The sequence below is a fragment of the Mustelus asterias genome, chromosome 4, assembly GCF_964213995.1.
Source record: "Mustelus asterias chromosome 4, sMusAst1.hap1.1, whole genome shotgun sequence".
NCBI lineage: Eukaryota > Metazoa > Chordata > Chondrichthyes > Carcharhiniformes > Triakidae > Mustelus > Mustelus asterias.
This window is the reverse complement of record NC_135804.1, coordinates 79,124,160-79,147,059: the sequence shown is the minus strand read 5'-3', so window position 1 is coordinate 79,147,059 and position 22,900 is coordinate 79,124,160. Positions and strand designations below refer to the sequence as shown.

At 44.5% G+C, this 22,900-nt stretch overlaps 1 protein-coding gene across 1 annotated transcript; it reads left to right on the top strand.

Annotated features, from left to right (window-relative positions):
• Positions 1 to 270: 270 nt before the first annotated feature.
• LOC144492337 (regulator of cell cycle RGCC-like) lies at positions 271 to 22,900 on the top strand. The gene is made up of 5 exons (XM_078210331.1): positions 271 to 362; positions 3,282 to 3,446; positions 15,289 to 15,366; positions 19,760 to 19,822; positions 22,512 to 22,900. Exons 1-5 carry the CDS (start codon positions 335 to 337, stop codon positions 22,520 to 22,522), a joined length of 345 nt encoding a protein of 114 aa, XP_078066457.1. The 5' UTR covers positions 271 to 334; the 3' UTR covers positions 22,523 to 22,900.

The window sequence follows — 22,900 nt, the reverse complement described above, 5'->3', positions numbered from 1 at the left end:
TGATATTTGAAGTGGGACATAGAAACAAAAAGAGAGGAGGGACGTTCATCCTCTGCAAACTCCAAAACTTCATATTCAGGCTGAAAGTTTATTCATTCAGGAACTTCGCTGGGGATTCCGTGACGTCACGGGATTCCTTGTTCTAAATTCCAATGACGTCAGCTAGTTTCCGCCTCCTTCCGGGGTTCTTGCTGATTGGCTGAAGTGCCCGTCGTTCACATACACTCTGCGATTATGATTGGTTAGTCAAGGCTATGGGGGCGGGAAGGTGAGATGGATAAAAAGACACGTCCCGTTTTAGAAAGTTAGAGAGAAGCCGAGTGGAGCTATCAGCATGAGTTCAAATGATGCAGTCAATTCCGGTAAGAGACTTGAACCGACAGAGGGGCTGGCACTGGGACTGGCACTGAGTGTGGCAAGGACTGGCATTGAGCCTGCCTGGGGCACTGAGTGTGGCGGAGATTGGTAATGATCCTGACTGAGACTGGCATTGAGACTGGGACTGGCATTATGTCTGTCTGGGACTGGCACTGAATCTGGCTGCGACTGTTTGAAACTGGCATTGAGATAGGGACTGGCACGGAGTCTGTCTGGGACTGGAATTGAGTCTTTCTGGGACTGGCACTGAGTCTGAGACAGGCATTGACACTGGCCGAATTTAACACTGAAACTTGCTCAGTCACATCTCGCTTTTGTCTGTTCTTTAACCCAGTGTCACAGGTGTTCAATGTTTCACTGTGAACAGCGAGAAAGTTATTTAAAGTCACTCAGACAGCGGTGAAACTGCAGCTGCTGTACCGAGCATCGCTGTGTGCTCGATACGCTTGTATCTCGATCATAAACCGCACATGCTGCAAACTCTCAGCAAGTCTGTGGGAGAGAGAAACTAAATTGATGTTTGGAGTCTGTTATCTTTCACCAAAAATGCTTTCCAATTCGAATGTAGATTTGAAACGTTGACTCTGTTTCTGTCTTCACGGATACTGCCTGAACTAGTGAGCATTTCCTGTTTATATTCCAGATTTCCAGCAGCCGCTGTATTTTCGGATAGAGCTGTCCAAGCTCTGGGTTATATTCTGTGAGGTCTGAAACTTTAAGATAAATTAACTGTTTCTGATCACCCTCCCTGATAACATAATGATCACTCCCGCTTAAAATGCCTTTGAAAATTTGTTCTTGGGGTGTGGCTGGCAATCGCAAGGCACCGACACAACGCCCACTCCTTGTTACCATGAAGGCATGAAGTTAAAACTGAGAGTATAGAACTGGAGTCACATGTGGAGCAGACTGGGTAAGAGCTGGCAGGGCCCTTCCCTGAAACCAGATTTTTTTCCCCTTTCGATTATCTTTCAGTTTTTCATGTTATTTGTCAGCACAAGTTACCAGATTTATTAAGCACACCTTATTATTGGTGTCATCACAAGGCATGATCGTAACCATTACACCCAATCACAGGAGAGGTGTTTGGACTGTGAAACCCCTCCAAGTGCTCCAGACAGTCAAAGATCTCCAGTGGACCCAGTGGTGGAAAGACACCATCTTTTAGGAGCAGATATTTGTGGATGTGCTCCCCAGTTAAAAAATGCTGCCCCTGATTGCAAGAGGCCCCAGGAAAACTGGGACACCAATTGGATCTAATGACAGGTCACATAAGGGCATTGGACATTTGGACAGGATCTATATAGAGATTATCACTGTCCAGGAACAAATAGCATGCTTGATCGACACCCTATCCATCAATTTAAACATTCACTCCTCCACTACTGACAAACAGTAGCAGCAGTGTGTACCATCTACAAGATACACTGTGGCAACTTTGATCTCCCAAGCCTGTGACCTCTACCACTTAGAAGCAAAAGTGTGACATCGGACCAGCACCAGCTGCAAGTTCCCCTCCAAGTCACTCAGCATCCTGACTTGGAAACATATTGCCATTCCTTCACTGTCACTAGGTCAAAATCCTGGAACTCCCTCCCTAACGGCACTGTGAATTAACATGCAGTTCAAGAAGGCAACTTAACCACCACCTTCTCAGGAACCAGGGGATTTTCACAGTAATTTCGTTGTAGTGTCAATGTAAGCCTACTTGTGACACTGATAAATGCACTTGGGAAAGGACAATAAATGTTGGCCCAGCCAGTGACTTCTTCCTCTTGAGAATGAATTGTTAAAAATCCATAATAAAACCTTCCTTCCTCAGCATTAAATTCTAGAGCTGACTGCTGCATCTTGCCTGGACACTCTGAGGTTAAGATTAAGGACTGCATATTAAGTGTTGCTGAGTATTCACAGGTCTTGCTGAGAACCTATTCAAGATGTGAGGATAAAAAACTCAAACTCATTTTAAAATCCTCATGGATCTCATCTACAAATTCTGATTAGGTGAAGCGAGCATGGGCAGATGTAGCCAGGTTGAAAGAATTTATTGTTCCTGGCTAAATGGGGTGAGGTAATCCCGTTTTAATCTGGATTGTATTCTGGAATGGAGTCATTTTAATGATTTTATTAAGGCTTTATATTATGCACCATACTTGGAATAAAATATATCTGCCGATTAACTGCAGGTCTCTGTTGGTAGGTTTAATTAATACTGGGAAGTTTAGTCATTGCTTTCCACCTGAGATTGTGACAGAGATCAAAATTCAAGTCTTGTTCTGATTGCATGATCTTTCATGATGTCAGGGCGTTCAAAACTACTTTATAGTAAACTAAATCAATTTACACACAGTCCCAAAGGCAGCATTGAGGTAATGATCAAATAATCTATTTTTTTAGTGATGATCTTGGTTGAAAGTTAATGATTGGATGGGACAATCGGGAGAACATCCATGTTCTTTGAATTCATGTCTTGGGATCTTGTATGGCCACCTGAGAAAGCAAATGGGACATCAGAAAGGCAGCACCTCTGAGGATGCAGCACTTCTCAGAACTGCACTGAGTGCCAACCTGGATGATGTAGTCGTGTGTCTGGAGTAGAATTGAACCCCTGTGTTTCTGACTCAGATATGAGAGTCACACTAAGCCACAATTGCTAACCTTCTGTTTGTTTTTATTCTATCATGGGATGTTGGTATCACTGGCAAGACTAAGATTTGCTGCCCAACCCTAATGAAATGTGTTGTGAAATGACGGTATAAATGGAAACTCTAAACCTATAGTACAGTTGGATTGTTTGATATTGGATGACAAAGGTTATTATATTTTAAGCCAGTCTGAGCATGTTTACAATGTTACATTTTATAAAGCAACTTGGCTAAATGTGACTTTTGAAAATCTTTCAGTGTGGCGAGAGGATGAATTTGATGCTGCCCTGAATGAATTCAATACAGTCATGGAAGACCTCTCCTGCTCCACAAACAATGGTGTTCAGTACAAGGAGCACTTGAATCAAATGAAGAAGATGAGTATGACCAGTGCTGCTGACAGTGGAATCGATGACACGGAGAGTGAGTTTGTGTGCCTATTAGCCCTGGGAATGGGGGGGGGGGGGGGGGATGTTTGTTTAAAATTCAAAATGGTCCAAATGGCATAAGCTTGACATTCTAAAGCATGAAGGTCTTGGGATTTGCTCACGGGGTGCTGTGGACTCACTGCTGACAAAACATGAATGCAGGGCAGTCTTTGTACAGAAGTTCATGGTGATGCTTGTTTCTGGGAATGCCAGCGCAGAATGGTGTGGTCACAGAACTCTTGACATGTTGGTTTGGGAATACATTTTTCAATGCTCATATTTGTAAAATGTGACTGAGCTCATGGGGGAGATAGAATTAGGTGAAAGGGTTACTGCTGGGGGTAGATGAAGGAAGATGGGAAGAGAGCCCTTGTGAAGCATAAACACTGGCACTGAGCTGTTGGGACATATGGCCTGTTTCTGTGGTGTATACAGTATGCTTGTTCTATGTTATTGGCTTTGGAAGCAAATGCCATTTTTAAAAAAAATCTTGAAGTAGATGTGGCTAGCAAGGTCAACATTTATTTCCCATAAGACATGGGAGCAGAATTAGGCCACTCGGCCTTATATAGCCACAGAGGTACATCTCTGCTCTTGTATTCTAGCCCTCTCGACTTGAATGCTAGCATTGCATTTGCCTTCCTAACTGCCAACTGAACCTGCACGTTAACCTTAAGAAAATCTTGAAGAAGGACTCTCAAGCCCCTTTGTGTTTCTGATTTTGTAGAAAACTACAGCACAAAACAGGCCCTATGGCCCCACAAGTTGTGCCGAACATATCCTTACCTTTTAGGCTTACCTATAACCCTCCATCCTAGTAAGTCCCATGTACTCATCCAGGAGTCTCTTAAAAGACCCTATTGAGTTTGCCTCCACCACCACTGACGGCAGCCGATTCCACTCGCCCACCACCCTCTGCGTGAAAAATTTCCCCTGTACCTACACCCCAGCACCTTAAACCTGTGTCCTCTCGTAGCAGCCATTTCCACCCTGGGAAAAAGCCTCTGAGAGTCCACCCGATCTATGCCTCTCAACATCTTATATACCTCTATTAGGTCTCCTCTCATCCTACGTCTCGCCAAGGAGAAAAGACCAAGCTCCCTCAGCCTATCCTCATAAGGCATGCCACTCAATCCAGGCAACATCCTTGTAAATCGCCTCTGCACCCTTTCAATCTTTTCCACATCCTTCCTGTAATGAAGCGACCAGAACTGAGCACAGTACTCCAAGTGGGGTCTGACAAGGGTCTTATACAGCTGCATCATTATCCCCGGACTCCTAAACTCAATCCCTCGATTGATAAAGGCCAGCACACCATATGCCTTCTTAACCACCTCCTCCACCTGCGGGGCCGATTTTAGAGTCCTATGGACCCGGACCCCAAGGTCCTTCTGATCCTCTACAGTACTAAGAGTCTTTCCCTTTATATTGTACTCCTTCATCCCATTTGACCTGCCAAAATGGACCACTACGCATTTATCTGTGTTGAAGTCCATCTGCCACTTCTCTGCCCAGTCTTGCATCCTATCTATGTCCTTCTGTAACTTCTGACATCCCTCCAGACTATCCACAACCCCACCAACCTTCGTGTCGTCGGCAAACTTACCAACCCATCCCTCCACTTCCTCATCCAGGTCATTTATGAAAATGACAAACAGCAAGGGTCCCAGAACAGATCCCTGGGGCACACCACTGGTGACCGACCTCCAATTAGAAAAAGACCCATCTATACACACTCTCTGCCTCCTTTGGGCAAGCCAGTTCTGGATCCACAGGGCAGCAGCCCCTTGGATCCCATGCCCTCTCTCTTTTTCTAGAAGCCTTGCATGGGGGACCTTATCGAACGCCTTGCTAAAATCCATATAAACCGCATCTACCGCTTTCCCTTCGTCAATGTGTTTAGTCACATTTTCGAAGAACTCCACCAGGCTCGTAAGGCACGATCTGCCTTTGACAAAGCCATGCTGAGTATTTCCTAAGCATTTCCCCATTTAGAAAATAGTCTATGCCATCATTCCACCTTTCAAAGTGCATAACCTCACTTTTCCACATGGCATTCCATCTGCCACTTCTTTGCCCACTCTCCTAACCTGTCCAAGTCCTTCTGCAGCCCCCCCTGCTTCCTCAATGCTACCTGTCCCATTACCTATCTTTGTATCAACCGCAAACTTAGCAACAGTGCCTTCAGTTCCTTCTTCCAAATTGTTAATGTATATTATGAAAAGTTGTGGTCCCAGCACCGACCTGAGGCACACCACTAGTCACCGGCTGCCATCCTGAAAAAGACCCCTTTATCCCCACTCTCTACCGTCAGCCAGTCCTCTATCATGCCAGGATCTTACCATTAACACTATGGGCTCTTAACTTATTTAACAGTTTCCTATGTGGCGCCTCGCCAAAGGCTTTTGGAAATCTAAATAAATCACATTCACTGGTTCTCCTTTATTTAACATCCTTGTTACCTCCTCAAAGAACTCTAACAGATTTGTCAGACATGACCTCCCCTTGACAAAGCCGTGCTAACTCAGTCCTATTTTATCATGCACTTGCAAGTATTCCGCGATCTCATCTTTAATAATGGACTCTCAAATCTTGCCAATGACTGAAGTCAGGCTAACTGGCCTAGAATTTCCTGTTTGCTGCCTCCCTCCTTTCTTAAACAGCGGTGTTACATTAGCTACTTTCCAGTCCTCTGGGACCCTCCCTGCCTCCAGTAATTGCTGAAAGATCACCAGCAATGCCTCCACAACTTCCTGAGCTATCTCTTTTAGAACGCTGGGGTGTATTCCATCCGGTCCAGGTTCCTTATCCACCTTCAGAGCTTTCAGTTTCCCCAGAACTTTCTCCTTAGTGATGGCCACTACACTCACCTGTGCCCCCTGATTCTGCTGGAGCTCTGGTATCCCACTGGTGTCTTCCACCGTGAAGACTGATGCAAAGTAACTATTCAGTTCCTCTGCCATTCCTTTGTTTCCTTACTTCTCCAGCCCCATTTTCCAGTGGTCCAATGTCTATTTTTGCCTCTCTCTTGCCTTTTATATATTGAAAAAAAACTCTTCCTATTTTCTTTTATATTACTAGCTAGCTTACACTCATATTTCATCTTCTCCCCCCTTATTGCTTTTTTAGTTGTCCTCTGCTCACTTTTAAAGGCTTCCCAATTCTCTAGCTTACCACTAATCCCTGCCACTTTGTATGCTTTTTCTTTTGCTTTTATGCTGTCCTTGACTTCCCTCGCCAGCCTTGGATGCCTCATCCTCCTTCTTGGGGTGAATTTCTGTTGTGCCTCCCGAATAACCTTCAAAAGCTCCTGCCATTGCTGTTCCACTGTCTTCCCTGCTAGGCTCCCTTCCATCAACTCTGGCCAGTTCCTCCCTCTTGTCTTTGTAGTTAGCTTTATTTAATTATAATACCGTGGCTCAGAAGGGAAAGGGGGAGAGTAGGAGAGCAATAGTTATTGGGGACTCGACAGTTAGAGGGATAGATAGGAGGTTCTGTGGCAGCGAAAGAGACTCACGGATGGTATGTTGCCTCCCGGATGCCAGGGTCCGTGATGTCTCGGACCGTGTTTTCAGGATTCTTAAGGGGGAGGGGGAACAGTCACAAGTCATGGTACACATCGGTACCAACGACATAGGTACGAGAAGGGACGGGGAATTAAAACGGGAATTTAAGGAGCGAGGGTGGAAGCTGAGAGCCAAGACAAATCATGTTGTCATCTCTGGTTTGTTGCCGGTGCCACATGATAGCCTGTTGAGGGACAGGGAGAGTGCAGATAAACACGTGGCTGCAGGGGTGGTGCAGGAGAGAGGGTTTCAGCTACATGGATAATTGGAACACATTCTGGGGAAGGTGGGACCTGTACAAACAGGACGGGTTGCACCTGAACCAGAGGGCACAATATCCTGGGAGGAAAATTTGCTACGGCTCTTCGGGGGGGTTTAAACTAATTTGTCAGGGGGATGGGAAAAGGAGCTGTAGTCCAGAAGTCAGTGAGTGTAGTGAGGTACTGAGGAGGGTATCAACGTCGCAGGAGTGTACCGGCAGACAGGAAGGTGGGTTGGAGTGTGTCTATTTCAATGCAAGGAGCATCCGAAATAAGGTAGGTGAACTTGGAGCATGGATTGGTACTTGGGACTACGGTGTTGTGGCCATTATGGAGACATGGTTAGAACAGGGACAGGAATGGTTGTTGGAAGTTCTGGGGTATAGATGTTTCAGTAAGAGTAGGGAAGGTGGTAAAAGAGGTGGCGGCGTAGCATTGTTAATCAAGGATAGTTTAACAGCTGCAGAAAGGCAGTTCGAGGGGGATCTGCCTACTGGGGTAATATGGGCCGAAGTTAGAAATAGGAAAGGAGCGGTCACATTGTTAGCAGTTTTCTATAGGCCCCCAAATAGTAATAGAGATGTGGAGGAAGAAATAGCAAAGCAGATTATGGATAGGTGTGGAGGGCACAGGGTAGTTGTCATGGGTGACTTTAACTTTCCAAATATTGATTGGAACCTTTATAGGTTGAATAGTTCCGATGGGGCAGTTTTTGTACAGTGTGTGCAGGAGGGTTTCCTGACACAATATGTGGATAGGCCGACAAGAGGTGGGGCCACATTGGATTTAGTACTGGGAAAAGAACCGGGCCAAGTGTTAGATTTGGTTGTGGGAGAGCACTTTGGAGATAGCAACCACAATTTGGTGTCTTTCGTTATTGCAATGGAGGGATAGGGCTGTACGGCAGGGCAAGGTTTATAATTGGGGGAGGGGTAATTATGATGCGATTAGGGAGCATAAGATGGGAACAGAAACTGTCAGGGAAAGTCACAAATGAAAAGTGGAGCGTGTTCAAGGAACAAATACTGTGTGTCCTTGATAGGTATGTCCCTTCCAGGCAGTGAGGAAATGGCCAAGTGAGGGAACCATGGTTCACAAAAGAGGTTGAATGTCTTGTCAAGAGGAAGAAGGAAGCGTATGTAAGGATGAGAAAACAAGGTTCAGTTGGGTCCATTGAGGGTTACAAGTTAGCAAGGAATGAGCTGAAAAAAGGACTTGGGAGAGCTAGGAGGGGGCATGAGAAGTCCTTGGCGGTTCGGATCAAGGAAAACCCCAAGGCTTTTTACTCTTATGTGAGAAATAAAAGAATGACCAGGGTGAGGTTAGGGCCGGTCAAGGACAGGAGTGAGAACTTGTGCATAGAGTCAGAAGAGATAGGAGAGGCGATGAGTGAATACTTTTCTTCAGTGTTCACCAAGGAGAGGGGCCATGTTTTTGAGGATGAGAGTGTGATATAGGCTGGAGGAGGCAGATGTTCTGAGGGAAGATGTATTAACAATTCTGAAAAACCTGAAGGTCGATAATTCCCCTGGGCCAGATTAGATATATCTTCGGATTCTTTGGGAGGCAAGGGATGAGATTGCAGAGCCTTTGGCTTTGATCTTTGGGTCCTCACTGTCCACAGGGATAGTGCCAGAGGACTAGAGAGTGGCGAATGTTGTTCGTCTGTTCAAGAAAGGAAATAGGAATGACCCTGGTAATTATAGGCCGGTTAGTCTTACTTCGGTGGTCGGTAAGTTAATGGAAAAGGTCCTGAGGGATAGGATTTACGACCATTTAGAAAGATGCAGCTTAATCCGGGATAGTCAACACGGATTCGTGAAGGGTAAGTCTTGCCTCACAAATTTGATTGAATTCTTTGAGGAGGTAACGAAGTGTGTAGGTGAATATAGAGCAGTTACTGTCATATACATGGATTTTAGTAAGGCGTTTGATAAGGTCCCCCATGGTAGGCTCATGAAGAAAGTAAGGAGGTGTGGGATAGAGGGAAATTTGGCCAATTGGATAAGTAACTGGCTATCTCATAGAAAGGGTTTTAACAACACCAGGTTTATATGGTAGCAAATGCCATTAGCTTTCGGAGCGCTGATCCTTCGTCAGATGGACTGGAAATCTGCTCTCAAACAGGGCACAGAGACACAAAATCAAGTTACAGAATACTGATTAGAATGCAAATCTCTACAGCCAACCAGGTCTTACAGATACAGACAATGTGAGTGGGGGGAGCATTAAGCACAGGTTAAAGAGATGTGTATTGTCTCCAGACAGGACAGCCAGTGAGATTCTGCAAGTCCAGAAGGCAAGCTGTGGGGGGTTACTGATAGAATCATAGAATAGAATCATAGAATCCCTACAGTGCAGAAGGAGGCCATTCGGCCCATCGAGTCTGCACCGACCACAATCCCACCCAGGCCCTACCCCCACATATTTTACCCACTAATCCCTCTAACCTACGCATCTCAGGACTCTAAGGGGCAATTTTTAACCTGGCCAATCAACCTAACCCGCACATCTTTGGACTGTGGGAGGAAACCGGAGCACCCGGAGGAAACCCACGCAGACACGAGGAGAATGTGCAAACTCCACACAGACAGTGACCCGAGCCGGGAATCGAACCCGGGACCCTGGAGCTGTGAAGCAGCAGTGCTAACCACTGTGCTACCGTGCCGCCCATAGTGTGACATAAACCCAACATCCTGGTTTAGGCCGTCCTCATGTGTGCGGAACTTGGCTATCAGTTTCTGCTCAGCGACTCTGCGCTGTCATGTGTCGTGAAGGCCGCCTTGGAGAATACTTACCCGAAGATCAGAGGCTGAATGCCCGTGACCACTGAAGTGCTCCCCCACAGGAAGAGAACAGTCTTGCCTGGTGATTGTCAAGCGGTGTTCATTCATCCATTGTCGTAGCGTCTGCATGGTTTCCCCAATGTACCGTGCCTCGGGACATCCTTTCCTGCAGCGTATCAGGTAGACAACGTTGGCCGAGTTGCAAGAGTAGGTACCGTGTACCTGGTAGATGGTGTTCTCACGTGAGATGATGGCATCCATGTCGATGATCCGGCACGTCTTGCAGAGGTTGCTGTGGCAGGGTTGTGTGGTGTCGTGGTCACTGTTTTCCTGAAGGCTGAGTAGTTTGCTGCGGACAATGGTCTGTTTGAGGTTGTGCGGTTGTTTGAAGGCAAGAAGTGGGGGTGCGGGGATAGCCTTGGCAAGATGTTCGTCTTCATCAATGACATGTTGAAGGCTCTGGAGGAGATGCTGTAGCTTCTCCGCTCCGGGGAACGACTGGACGACAAAGGGTACTCTGTCCACCGTGTCCCGTGTTTGTCTTCTAAAGAGGTTGGTGCGGTTTTTCGCTGTGGCGCGTCAGAACTGTGGATCGATGAGTCGAGTGCCATATCCTGTTCTTATGAGGGCATCTTTCAGCGTCTGGAGACGTCTGTTGCGATCCTCCTCATCCGAGCAGACCCTGTGTATACGGAGGGCTTGTCCGTAGGGGATGGCTTCTTTAACGTGTTTAGGGTGGAAGCTGGAGAAGTGGAGCATCGTGAGGTTATCCGTGGGCTTGCGCTACAGTGAGGTGCTGAGGTGACCGTCCTTAATGGAGATGCATGTGTCCAAGAATGCAACCGATTCCGGAGAGTAGTCCATGGTGAGTCTGATGGTGGGATGGAACTTGTTGATGTCATCATATAGTTGTTTCAGTGATTGTTCACCATGACCCCAAAGGAAGAAAATGTCATCGATGTATCTAGTGTATAGCATCAGTTGAAGGTCCTGTGCGGTGAAGAAGTCTTGTTCGAACCTGTGCATGAAGATGTTGGCATATTGAGGTGCGAATTTGGTCCCCATGGCTGGTCCGTGTGTCTGGATGAAGAACTGGTTGTTGAAGGTGAAGATATTGTGGTCCAGGATGAAGTGGATGAGTTGTAAAATTGCATCTGGAAACTGGCAGTTGCCCGCGCTGAGCACTGAGGCAGTTGCAGCAATGCCATCGTTGCCGGGGATGCTGGTGTAGAGTGCCGAGACATCCATTGTGGCGAGGAGTGCTCCTGGTTCAACTGCTCCATGTGCGTTGAGTTTCTGTACGAAGTCCGTTGTGTCGCGACAAAAGCTGGGGGTTCTTTGTACAATGGGTTTCAGGATGCCCTCGACATAGCCGGAGAGGTTCTCGCACAGGGTCCCATTGCCCAATACGATGGGACGGCCGGGTATGTTTGCGTTGTGTATCTCCGGGAGGCAGTAGAGATCTCCAACACGGGGAGTACGTGGGATGAGAGCACGGAGGGTGCTCTGAAGGTCCGGATCAAAGGTCTTGATCAGAGTGTTGAGTTGACGGGTGTGTTCTTTGGTCGGATCTGTGGGTAACTGTCTGTCGTGTTCCTCGTTGTTGAGTTGTCGGTACACTTCTTTGCAGTAATCCGTTCTGTTCAGTATGACGATGGCCCCTCCTTTGTCTGCTGGTTTGATGACAATGTTGCGGTTGATCTTGAGAGTGTGGGATGGCGTTGCGTTGTGCTTGGGTGATGTTCGGGGTTGTCTTGAGTGCAGCTGATGAATTTGGTGTTGACGCACCTCCTGATGGCTTGGGCATACATGTCAAGTCGAGGGCAGCGGCCTTCCGGAGGAGTCCAATTCGACTCTTTTCCCTTCGGTTGCATTGCAGATCTCTGTCGGTTGTCCAGTTCGTTGGCTGTCTCATTGTGTTTGCTGTTGGCCTCTTGGGGTTTGTGGAAGAACTCCCGCAGCCTCATTCGCCTGATGAATTCCTCTGTCTGCTGCCAGACTTCTACCCTCTCCTTTAACTTTCTAATTCTCCATACAACTGAACCTGCAAAGATGGTGATTATTTTCTCGAATGATTAACCGCAGGGTTTAATAAATTATTATGGAAGGTTGTTAAGAGTCAAGGACACTGGGATTGGGGTCCAGTATAAACCTGGCTGGATAAAGAATCAGGAATACATTCTTTGATGTTCATGCTTGTAAAATGTAACTGAGGTCATTGGGGAGAAAGGATTAAGAGGATTTATTAATGAGGATGGGTAGAGACCCATTTGGAGCGTAAACACTGGCACGGAGCTGTTGGTACGCATAGTTTCAGTCCCTGAAAGAAAATAGTGAACTAGTTGAGTTTTTACTACAATCCAACAGCTTCCTGGTGGGATACCAGATTTTGTTTTCCCAAATTTAAGGAAAGAAATACTCTGAATTCCATTTCTAAAATTGCCCAGGTTTAAAAAAAATGTATTTACGGGATGTGAGCATCTCTAGCTAGGCCAGTATTTTTATTGCTCATCCCTAATTATCCTTGAGAAGGTGGTGGTGAGCTGTCTTCTTAAACCAATGCAATCCCAGTGCTGTAGGTACACCCACAGTGCTGTTTGAGAGAGAGTTCCAGGATTTTGACCCAGCGACAATGACAGAACGGTGATATATTTCCAAGTCTGGATGGTGAGTGGCGTGGAGGGGAATTTCCAGGTGGCGGTGTTTTCTTGTGTCTGCTGCCCTTGTCCTTCTAGGTAGTAAAGGTCACAGGTTTGGAAGATGCTGCTTGAGGAGCCTTGGTGAGTTCCTGCACTGCATCTTGTAGATGGTACACACGGCTGCCACTATGCATTGGTGGTGGAGAAATTGAATGTTTAAGATGAGGGATTGGAGTGCCAATCAAATGGGCTGCATTGTCCTGGATGGTGTCAAGCTTCTTGAGGTGTTTTTGAACCTGCACTCATCCAGGAAAGTGGAGAGTATTCCATCACACTCCTGACTTGTGCCTTGTAGATGGTGGAGTCAGGAGGTAAGTTACTTGCTGCAGGATCCCCAGCCTTTGACCTCTTGTAGCCACTGTATTTATATGGCTCGTGCATTTCAGTTTCTGACCGATGGTAATACCAGGATGTTGATAGTGTGGGATTCAGTGATGCCATTGAACCGTTTAAGGTGAGGCTTAAACTCGCATCTTAATTTCTATTGGTGTTTAAAATCTATGCCAGGCTATTCTCGGCCTTTTGACTAAGATCAAGTGTCAGATCAGGCCCAAGATGAGGTGTAATGCCTTATCTTGTCAACTTGGATCCTGTTTGTCTCTCTTGTGGGGACCACAAATTGGATTTTGTATTTGATTTTTGGAATGGATTTGGGTTTGCCTGTTCATTCTGAGCACTGGCTTTGTAACTTCAAGAATGGAGTAAAACATTTATGAGCTCCACTCTGCCTCAATTTTTTTCACTCCATTGAAGCATTAATCTCCTTTTTTATAGAACAAAACTTTTTTTTATCGGAATGCATTTTACCTATTGGTGAATAATTTTCAAGTTAAGTGCAGTTGGTATACTGCACTCTCGGAAGTTCTGTCCAATGAACAGGACATTAAAACCATGTTTCAGCTGGCCTCAGGTACACGTAAAAGATTTTGTGGTACTTTTTAAATAAGAGTAGGATGTTTATCCTGATATCCTGGTCATTATTTATATCTCATGGGTGTGATGCCATGCTCCTGCTGCATCAAGGTCAGTGAATTTGGCGGCCAGACAGATCGCCATTCACTGTAGTGGGATGGGAAAATCCTGCCGGTGTGAACAGTGGGAAGATTCCGGCCAACATCTCAAACAGATTATCTGCCCAATATCATATCACTAATTGTGGGACTGTGTGTACAAAATGCTTGCTATGTTTTCTAAATTACAAAAGTGACTGCACTTCATCAAGTAGCTAATTGGTCGGAAACAAATTTGGAATGTTTTGAGGTTTTGTGAAGTGCAATATTAAAGCAAGTTTTTTTTTCTTGGGATTAATGCTAACACGGATTAGGGTAGAGTAGTAACTGCCCCACTTTTGATAAAAAGAAAACTGCAATATAGGAGAGGAAGAAGAAAAAACTTTTTAAATTTAATTTTTTTTTGCTGTTCTTATGGGCTGTCACAGCCCATCATAGCCCAAAGAAGGCTAGAAACTTTCCTTCCATTGGGAGTGTCTGATTAAACTTGCTGGAAGAATGAAGTTGCCCCTCGATCCTACAATACAATGGACTGGCAATTTTAATCCCACTTGCCCATTGGGAAACTGACAGGTTTGGGTGCAACATTGGCTTTATTTTACTCCCTCGTGGATTCATTGTGTTGAGTATAAAAACAGCAAACCACGCAATCCCATGGGTTTCCCTTCTGAATTAGATTAAAATTACCCTATGCATGTAATTTTGTTTTGTTTATGACCCTAACCAATTGTATCAGTCTTTAGTTAGTGTTGCTGCTTAGACCTTCTTCTGAATCTGCAATCTGTTAAATAAAACTTATTATAATCTGTTTAATGCATAGAATTCTACTATCAACTTGCTCTGAAATTGGATTGTAAAATGTACACCAGGGTTAGTGCCAGCTCATTAGTTTCATTTGCCTGAGCTGAAATATCCTGACAATCAGACTGGTTCTTAAGCATGTTACTTTGTTTCTCTTTCGCCTCAGGAAAGGGGGGGGGAAAAACGTTTGCAAATTTGGCCTGCTTTAAGTGTACTTCTTTGCAGTATCACTTCTTACATGTGGTCACTATGCATTAGTCAAGAATGACTCACATTCATTTTCAATCCAGACATGAAAGATACTATTCATATCGGATCTTTCATGACCACAAGAGATCCCAAAACACTTTGCAGGCAGTGAGGTACAATTGAAGTGCAGTCACTGTTGTAATGCAGGGACACACGATATTTAATATATGCACAGTAAGATCCCACAAATAGCAATGAGATGCATCACTGGTTAAATTGAGATAAACATCCTGTTTGTGTTGTAGGATTGAGGATTTAAAAAATCCTTGATGAATGAAAATATAATACATAATCTTAAACTGTTCTGATTCTGGACTTTGACAGAATTGACTGCAGCACTGTTGCAATCATTTCTGTGAAATAGGTGCTGACCTAGATATTGATTATTCATCTAAAAGGTGTAAGATTCTGGGTAAATAGCGGAACAAAGCAGCACTCTCAGATCTTTGACTTTTATCACTGACAGGTACAGCCTCATCTGCTGGAAGCAGCTTAAACTGTAGTATTGAGAGACTGAACTCTGTGGACACAACAGCATCCAAAGGTAGGAAATAAAATAATTTGCATTATTAAAGGCTCCTAGCCTTGCTCTTAGTACTCCTACAGTGGTGGCAGTATTGGCCTAGATAGCTGTGATGGTAAGTAACTATAAGTACTGATTGATGTTACCTTTCACCACCCCGTGTTGAAGTGACACTATCCTGACTGGAATTCTACATTGGGGAATTGAAGAAGGTATGTTTCACTCACTGTGATGCCAATTATTCGTCCAGAAACTTCAGTTATTTCAGTGGTATCCGGCAAATGACGTGAAGTTGGTTACTTTCAATGGATTCCCCAGCTGCAGGAGTTACTTAATACTCCGTTGGGAGTTGAGTCATAGAATAATGTAAGGCCAGTAAATCTAAATTACAACTGTCCCTTCCTGAACTCAAGATCTGCGCCCCACAGTGAGGTTTCCCTCCTTGCCTTTCTCATTCAGCAGGGGTGTATGCATCTTGCTTTCATTTATTCCCCCATCTCAGCTGGTCTTTTGGTCTTCCCCGCCTTGTTCCCAACAGAATGCTCTCTCTCGGTCTCCTCAAAGATTCCCTCTTTTTCCAAATGTCCACATGTTATATTACAAAGCTCTCTCCATTTCTTCACAAGGCCACCCTTTTCATCCCCTACCAAGAGGCAGGATCTCATTCAAACTTTCCCTCCCTCAAAGATTTTGTTCGTTTTTAAAACTTATTTTCACCTTCATTGTGTGGTAATGTTGAGACACCACAGCTAGAGATTTATTCCGAGGTGTTAGGTCTTTGTGTATCTGATTGTCGTATCTGCATTTCGGGCCCATTTCCTGTTATAATTGACGATCTAAGGCATTCTTGTCTGAATGCCTTAGATCGTGGGCAGCATGGTCTCTCCTATCAGTGGTGGTTAATTATGTAAGCAGCATGTATATTTGGTACCTTTACAGTTGGCCTCCCATTAAGAGGTACAGTGTTGAGGATTGGGGGCCAGGTCGAGTTTGCCCAGCACTGAAGAGAGATGTAACTGAGTTCAAAGCATTTGGAAGTCTGTATGGGTGTGTTGTGTTATTTGGCCAGAAATGGTGGTGACATGATGTGAGGGAGGCATGTTAATGGTGAAATTTAAATTTCTGGATTGTCATATTGATATGTCCATTGTTTTACAAATATACTTTTTGCATATCTTGGTAAAGAACAAGGGATTTATTACCCAGTATATATATTTTTGCTACCATGATTAAGATCTGATTGGCTTACTGGCAATCTCTAAGATCAGATTGGTCAAAGTTCTAGGCTGTGATTGGTTAAGGGGCTCTCCAATCACTCTTCAAAGTGGTGTCAGGATATTGCAGCATTAGTTTCATATACTTACAGACACAAATTTTCATAGTTACTGAATCAATGAACTCCAACATAATGTTCCAGTCTCCTCCTCACTTGGCTGGAGGGGACCATTTCCTGTTGACTCATGGTTACACTCAAGCATGAGCTTGGACAGTGGGGTAAGCTTTTGACTGTGGTGATATCATGGCTGAGCTTGATCTTGTCCGTGGGTTGTTCCAGTAGGGACATGGCTAATCACAGCAGAAATCCTGCCTTTCCTCACTCAACAGCTATGGGCTTTGTACCAATGGTATCTTCCTGATCACAGCCTGGGTGAGATCAGAACCTACTCAAGATTCTCCTGACCCTCAGTCCTGCTCAGTCACTCTGTCAAGCTAACATGATTAAATTGCTTCCCAGAATTTGAATGCAGAAATGACCTGGATGTTAAAATGAATCTCCTGTGGGAATGGAGGGGAGACTGAAAGTTCAACTAAGGGACTTTAGATTAATTCTACAGTAGGGCATGGAAATGTCAAGTTAAAACCTGAGAAAGATCAAATAATAATAAGCAAAATAAGAGATGACTTGTTCATATAGAAACAATTAAGATAGCATAGGGAGACTGTGAATAATTGCTTCAAATGCCTCAGCAATTTGGCAAAGTAATTAGCAAGTGATAGAATATACTGGGTGAAAAGAATTGATGGTAAGCTTTAATATTTGTGGAACACCCCATGCTTCAATAATTACTTATTCACTAACTAAATAATTTTACTCATTAACACCTTTATAGAGTATAGAGAAGAACAAAACTGATTCAAACTGTTTGCTGGAATGGGGATTATGGGGTGTTGTTTAAAAATAAAGCAATCAGATTGAGGAGGTGAAAGCAGACTGTTTCAATGGTTAAGGCGCAAGGAACAAATTAGGGACAGGGATGTTTTTTTAATTTGTAAGATGAAAATATTAACTGGTTCAACCTTTAGTTCTCTTAATTAAAATTACATGCCGATTGGAGATAATTGCTATGGTATAGACGGGAGCTCACACACAGTAGAGATTCTCAGGGATTAACACAAAACTGTCATCATTTAGATGGGCTGCCCATATACAGCCCCTGATATTCAATTCCATATTTTTATTTCTTTATATATGACAAAATGAAGGTCTTGTGGCGCAATGGGTAGTGTCCCTGCCTCTGAGCCAGAAGCTCTGGGTTTGAGTCCCACTCCATGATCAAGGTCAATGGGGCCAAACAGACTGAGAATCAACCTGCAAAATCCTGCTAATGGCAGGTAGTAAGAGTGGGAGGGATTCCTGGTCAGCCATGTTTGATGAGGGGTGGCGCACTTCAAGCTATAACCCTCTGGCGACAGGCTAGTGCTCAATTACAGGAAAACCCTGCAGTGGGAACAGATGGAAGTCTGCCTTGCGCATCACTAGGTTCAGGTCCTGAAGCAACAGCAGCATGACAAAATGCAGTAAGTTACACATAGTGTATTATGACCTTGTTTCACTTCAGACGCAGTGTGCAAAATTCTACAGGCCTATTTCTCCATGCTTCTTGCTAAAACCTTGTCTTTTAATGGCTTGGAGAAGGTTATAAAATAGTCTGGGCATCCCAGGCCCTGAGAACTCTAAATTGACTTCTAGGCGGAACAGGAACAGATCTGAGGAAATTCCTGTGTCTGATATCAGCAAGTACATCTTCGCTCACAATGTTTGGAACAACCTGCCAGACAGTGTGGAGATTAAACACAATAGAATCATTGAGATAAGCAAAATACTGCGGATGCTGGAATCTGAAACATAAACAGAGAATGCTGGAAAAACTCAGCAGGTCTGACAGCATCTCTAAGGAGAGAGAACAAATTTCATGTTTTGAGTCCATTTGGCTCTTCTTCAGAACTGAGGGTAAATCTGTTAGATACTATACTGTAACTGGAAAAGATTGCAACAAAAATGTAGCAAACTTGAGAACAAGAGATGGATGATCCTATGCATAGTTACATTACAAATTTCAAATCCCTCCAAGGTTGTATTCTCCTCCAGCTATGCCACCCTCCAAGAACTCTGCACTGCTTCAACTCTAACCCCTTATGTATCCCTTGCTTCCATTTGAGGGCCATGCCATCAGCCACCTAGGCAGTAAGGAATTCCCTCCCTAAATCTTTCCATCTCTCCATCACTCTCTCCTTTAAGATATTCCTCTAAGCCTATCCTTTTGACCAAGCTTTTGGTTGCTGTTTTCCATATGTGACTCAGTGTCAGTTTTTTATAAAATATCCATTTGCATGATGTAGGTATCACAGGCAAGACCCGCATTTTCTGTCCACCCTACTTGCCCCTGAGAAATTGGAGGGTACCAATTTCTTGATCCATTGTTCTTCTTGTGGTAAAGACTCTACCAGGATTTCAGCCAGTGCTGCCGAAGGGATGGCGATATAATTCCAAGTCAGGATGGTGCGTGACCTGCAGCAAAACCTGGAATCTTAGAAACCCTACAGCACAGAAAGAGGCCATTTGGCCCATCAAGTCTGCACCGACCACAATCCCACCCAGGCCCTACCCCCCATATCCCTACATATTTACCCACTAATCCTGCTAACCTACGCATCCCAGGACACTAAGGGCAATTTTAGCATGGCCAATCAACCGAACCCACACATCTTTGGACTGTGGGAGGAAACCGGAGCACCCGGAGAAAACCCACGCAGACACGAGGAGAATGTGCAAACTCCACACAGACCGTGACCCATGCTGGGAATCGAACCCAGGTCCGTGGAGCTGTGAAGCAGCAGTGCTAACCACTGTGCTACCATGCTGCCTGTAATTGGAGATAGTGGTGCTTCCATGCACTTGCTGCCCTTGTTCTTCTAGGTGGCAGAGGTTGAGGATTTGGGAGGTGCTGCCAAAGGAACCTTAGAGAGTTGCTGCAGTACATCTTTTATCAGGTTGCTCTTGTGGAGAACCTTGAGATGCTTTAGCACATTAAAGGCTTGTTGTTGTTATGAGTTAAGAGGGTCTTCAAAGTTCGGCTGAATTATTTGTGTTCTCAACTTGTAGATTAAATACTTTGTTTATTTTCCCCTTAAGCCAAACTTGGAGACACAAGGGATTTGGAGGATTTTATTGCAGACCTCGACCAGACATTAGCAGGTACATAATTATTTAAACATTTTTTGGTAACTCTAATAGGTTGTACTTACAATCTGCATTTCCACTTGTTTCATTCTCTCCCTGGAAAAATAGAATAATTATTTTCTCAGGAAGCAATAGGTGACCATGACTGGACTAAATTGCCCCTTGGTTGCCTCCTAGATTCTTCTTCTACTCTCAGGTATGGATCTATTGTCCTGTTATCTCCTAAAATCTGATTTAAAGCTACTCCTCACTGGTAAATTTGCTGTACATCTGGGATGATGTTCCACACCCTGCTCCCCGCTAGTTTAGTTCACTTCAGCTTCAGTTGGTTCCAGGTTCATTGTAACCTTGATTCAGATGTGTTTTAAAGAGTTGAATATCCAAAGGGAAGAGAACTGCTGGCTTCTACATTTCAATTAAGCTGACCATGTGAGTTATTGGTGACAGAGGCTAATTTGCACATCCCCAGGACAAAACAGCAGGAAGTATCTGAGGTCCAGTCACCTTCCCTCCGTCATAGTGCCCAATTGGGACAGTTCTCTGATATTTGCATATTGTCAATTAAATTCAACAGGCAGCCTCCAATAACCAGCTCACAGAAAGATTTGGACAACGCCTCAGGTCTGTTAGGTAAACAGCTAGAAACAGTTGTGCTGTGTTTGCCATGTAGTTACCATCCTGAAAAAGCAAAAAAACCTAACCTCCTCTCACTAAGAACCGACATTGCCAAACTTCTCACCATCAAAATGTTGCCATTGACTTCAACATTAACTGCATTTGTCTTTTTAAAACCAGAGTAGGGAACCTTAAAACCCAAGAACAAATACTTAAAATTACAGGGGAGATGTTGGCATAATGGCAATGTCACTGGACAGGAATCCAGAAACCCAAGCAAATTTTCTGGTGTTATGGTTCAAATAGCAGCACGTGGAATTTAAATTCAATTCATAAAATCTGGAATTGGAAGCTAGTTTCAATAATGGTGAGCCAACTGCTTCAATAATGTTCTTTCGGGAAGGGAATTTGTCGTCTTTACCTGGTTTAGCATATGTGTGACTTCAGATCCACAGCAAGGTGGTTGACTCTTAACTACCCTCAGAAATGGCTGAGGTTCGGGGGCAATTGGGGATGGGCACTAAATGCTGGCCCAGCCCAGTGATACCCACATCCATTGAAAGAATAAGGAAAATTAAAACCTGATGAGCTTTGCAGCAGCGGAGGCAGCCCACCAATGACTGGCAGTGGAATCCTAATGTCAATGGCTTTCTTCGTTGCTTGCACTCTCCCCTCCTCCCCTGTTGAGGAACCCGCAGTGGGTAAGGGGAGGGATGCTGCTCTTTATTTTTTTTAAAAGTGAGCATTCATATACAACCACAGGGCATTCTAAAGCATTTTCCAGCTAATGAAGTACTTTATGAAGTGAACTTGATGTTGTAATATGGGAAACATGGTAGCCAATTTATGTACAGCAAGCTCCCACAAAGAGCAGTGAGATACTGACCAGACAATCTCTCTTGACGATGTTGGTTGAGGGATAAATATTTACCACGACACTGGGAAGAACTCTCTTCCTTTTCTTCACCATGGGATATTTTACATCCACCTGAGACGAGAAGGGGGGGTTTGGCTTAAGTCCTATCCAAAAGACGGCACCTCCAACATTGCAGCACACCTCAATCAAGTATCAGTTTGGCACCAATCTGAGTAGAGTAGGGGAGTTCTCCCTGGTGTCCAGGCCAATATTTACACCTCAACCAGCTTCTTAAGATTTATGATCATATAATCCGTCTTATCTCAGTTTGGGGGCAGCCCGCTTTCCTGCGTTACAACACTGATCACACTTCAAAACTGCTGCAATGGTTCTAAAATACTTTGAGATATCCTAAGCTAATGAAAGGTGCTACTTATTTGTTAGGGCAGAATTCTCCTGCACTTCCCACTGGTGAGATTTTCTGGTCCCGCTTAAGATGACCCAGCCCATAGCGGCATGGGTGAGGAATGTAAATCACCGCCGTCTTCGCTGAGGCCCAAAGATCCTGCCGGCGGCCAATAGTGAGTTGCTTCCGCAACCAGGAAATCGACCACAGGTGGGGGCGGGCTTGGGGACAGGATGGTTTTGGGGAGGCTGTAGCATTCCGCCCAAAGCCTCTGTTTCTACCATCTGCAGTTTGCAGGTGCAATAATGAACAGTTTTGGTTGAAGTTTTGTTGTATCTCCCTCCTTCCCCTCGCTCATATCTTCCCAATCTAAAACGTAACTTCAAGTGTCAGGTTAAGCTAGCAGGCCTCTAAAAAATTTCACCTGTGGGCTGGAATACTGTCACTAATTTGTGATTTTAAAATAATGATCTTGGGGGATAACCACATTTGCTGTTTGCATATATATCTCGGAGGATTTGCGGAATACTGAACAACGACTCATTATCTCCACAGCCTCACCACACAGATCAACCAAATTATTGGGTGGGGCTGCAACAGTTTGACTTCTGATATGTCAAAACCTTGCCCTGGATAAATGCTTCAATTACCCTGTAGGCTGAGGCAACTTCTAGACGGGGATTGTAATGTAGATTTGCAGAGTCTTTTCCAAACCCTGTCATTATTTATGTGATGGTTTTACACTGCAATTAACAAACACTGTCTTCCTTCCCCACTTTGAATTTGCCTGGAACAATGTAGAGTAAACATTCTTTCCCTTGTTGCAGAGATGATGTAACTGGAGAAGAGGCACATTCGCAAGGAACCGCAGCGCTTGAAGAGATTTTTCTGACCGGATGCAGCCTCGGACAAGCTTAGCCTCTCATGCTCCAACACTTTCTTGCAACGCTGACACAGAGCATGCTGACGGAACTGTATGAAGGATTGTCGCTGCTTTGTGCAGGCAACCGAGCTGCACAGGAAGGAGATTGCATTGCAAATTGATTCAGTTTTCTTTATTGTTGTAGCAAACTTCCTATATGTCATCTTGAAAGCAGTATCAAGTTCTTTAGCACACTAGAGGCAACTAGCAATCAAAACTGGAGACCTACTTACCTGTACATTTTGTAAAGTAAATATTTATCTATTTGAAACCAATAAAATACTTGAGCTCTGT

Bases quoted from the DNA above. Each gene is read 5' to 3' on its own strand.
- LOC144492337 (XM_078210331.1), top strand. From the start codon at position 335: ATGAGTTCAAATGATGCAGTCAATTCCG. The intron at 363-3,281 runs GTAAGAGACTTG...AAAATCTTTCAG, and splicing joins AAATGATGCAGTCAATTCCG to TGTGGCGAGAGGATGAATTT. The intron at 3,447-15,288 runs GTGAGTTTGTGT...TATCACTGACAG, and splicing joins TGGAATCGATGACACGGAGA to GTACAGCCTCATCTGCTGGA.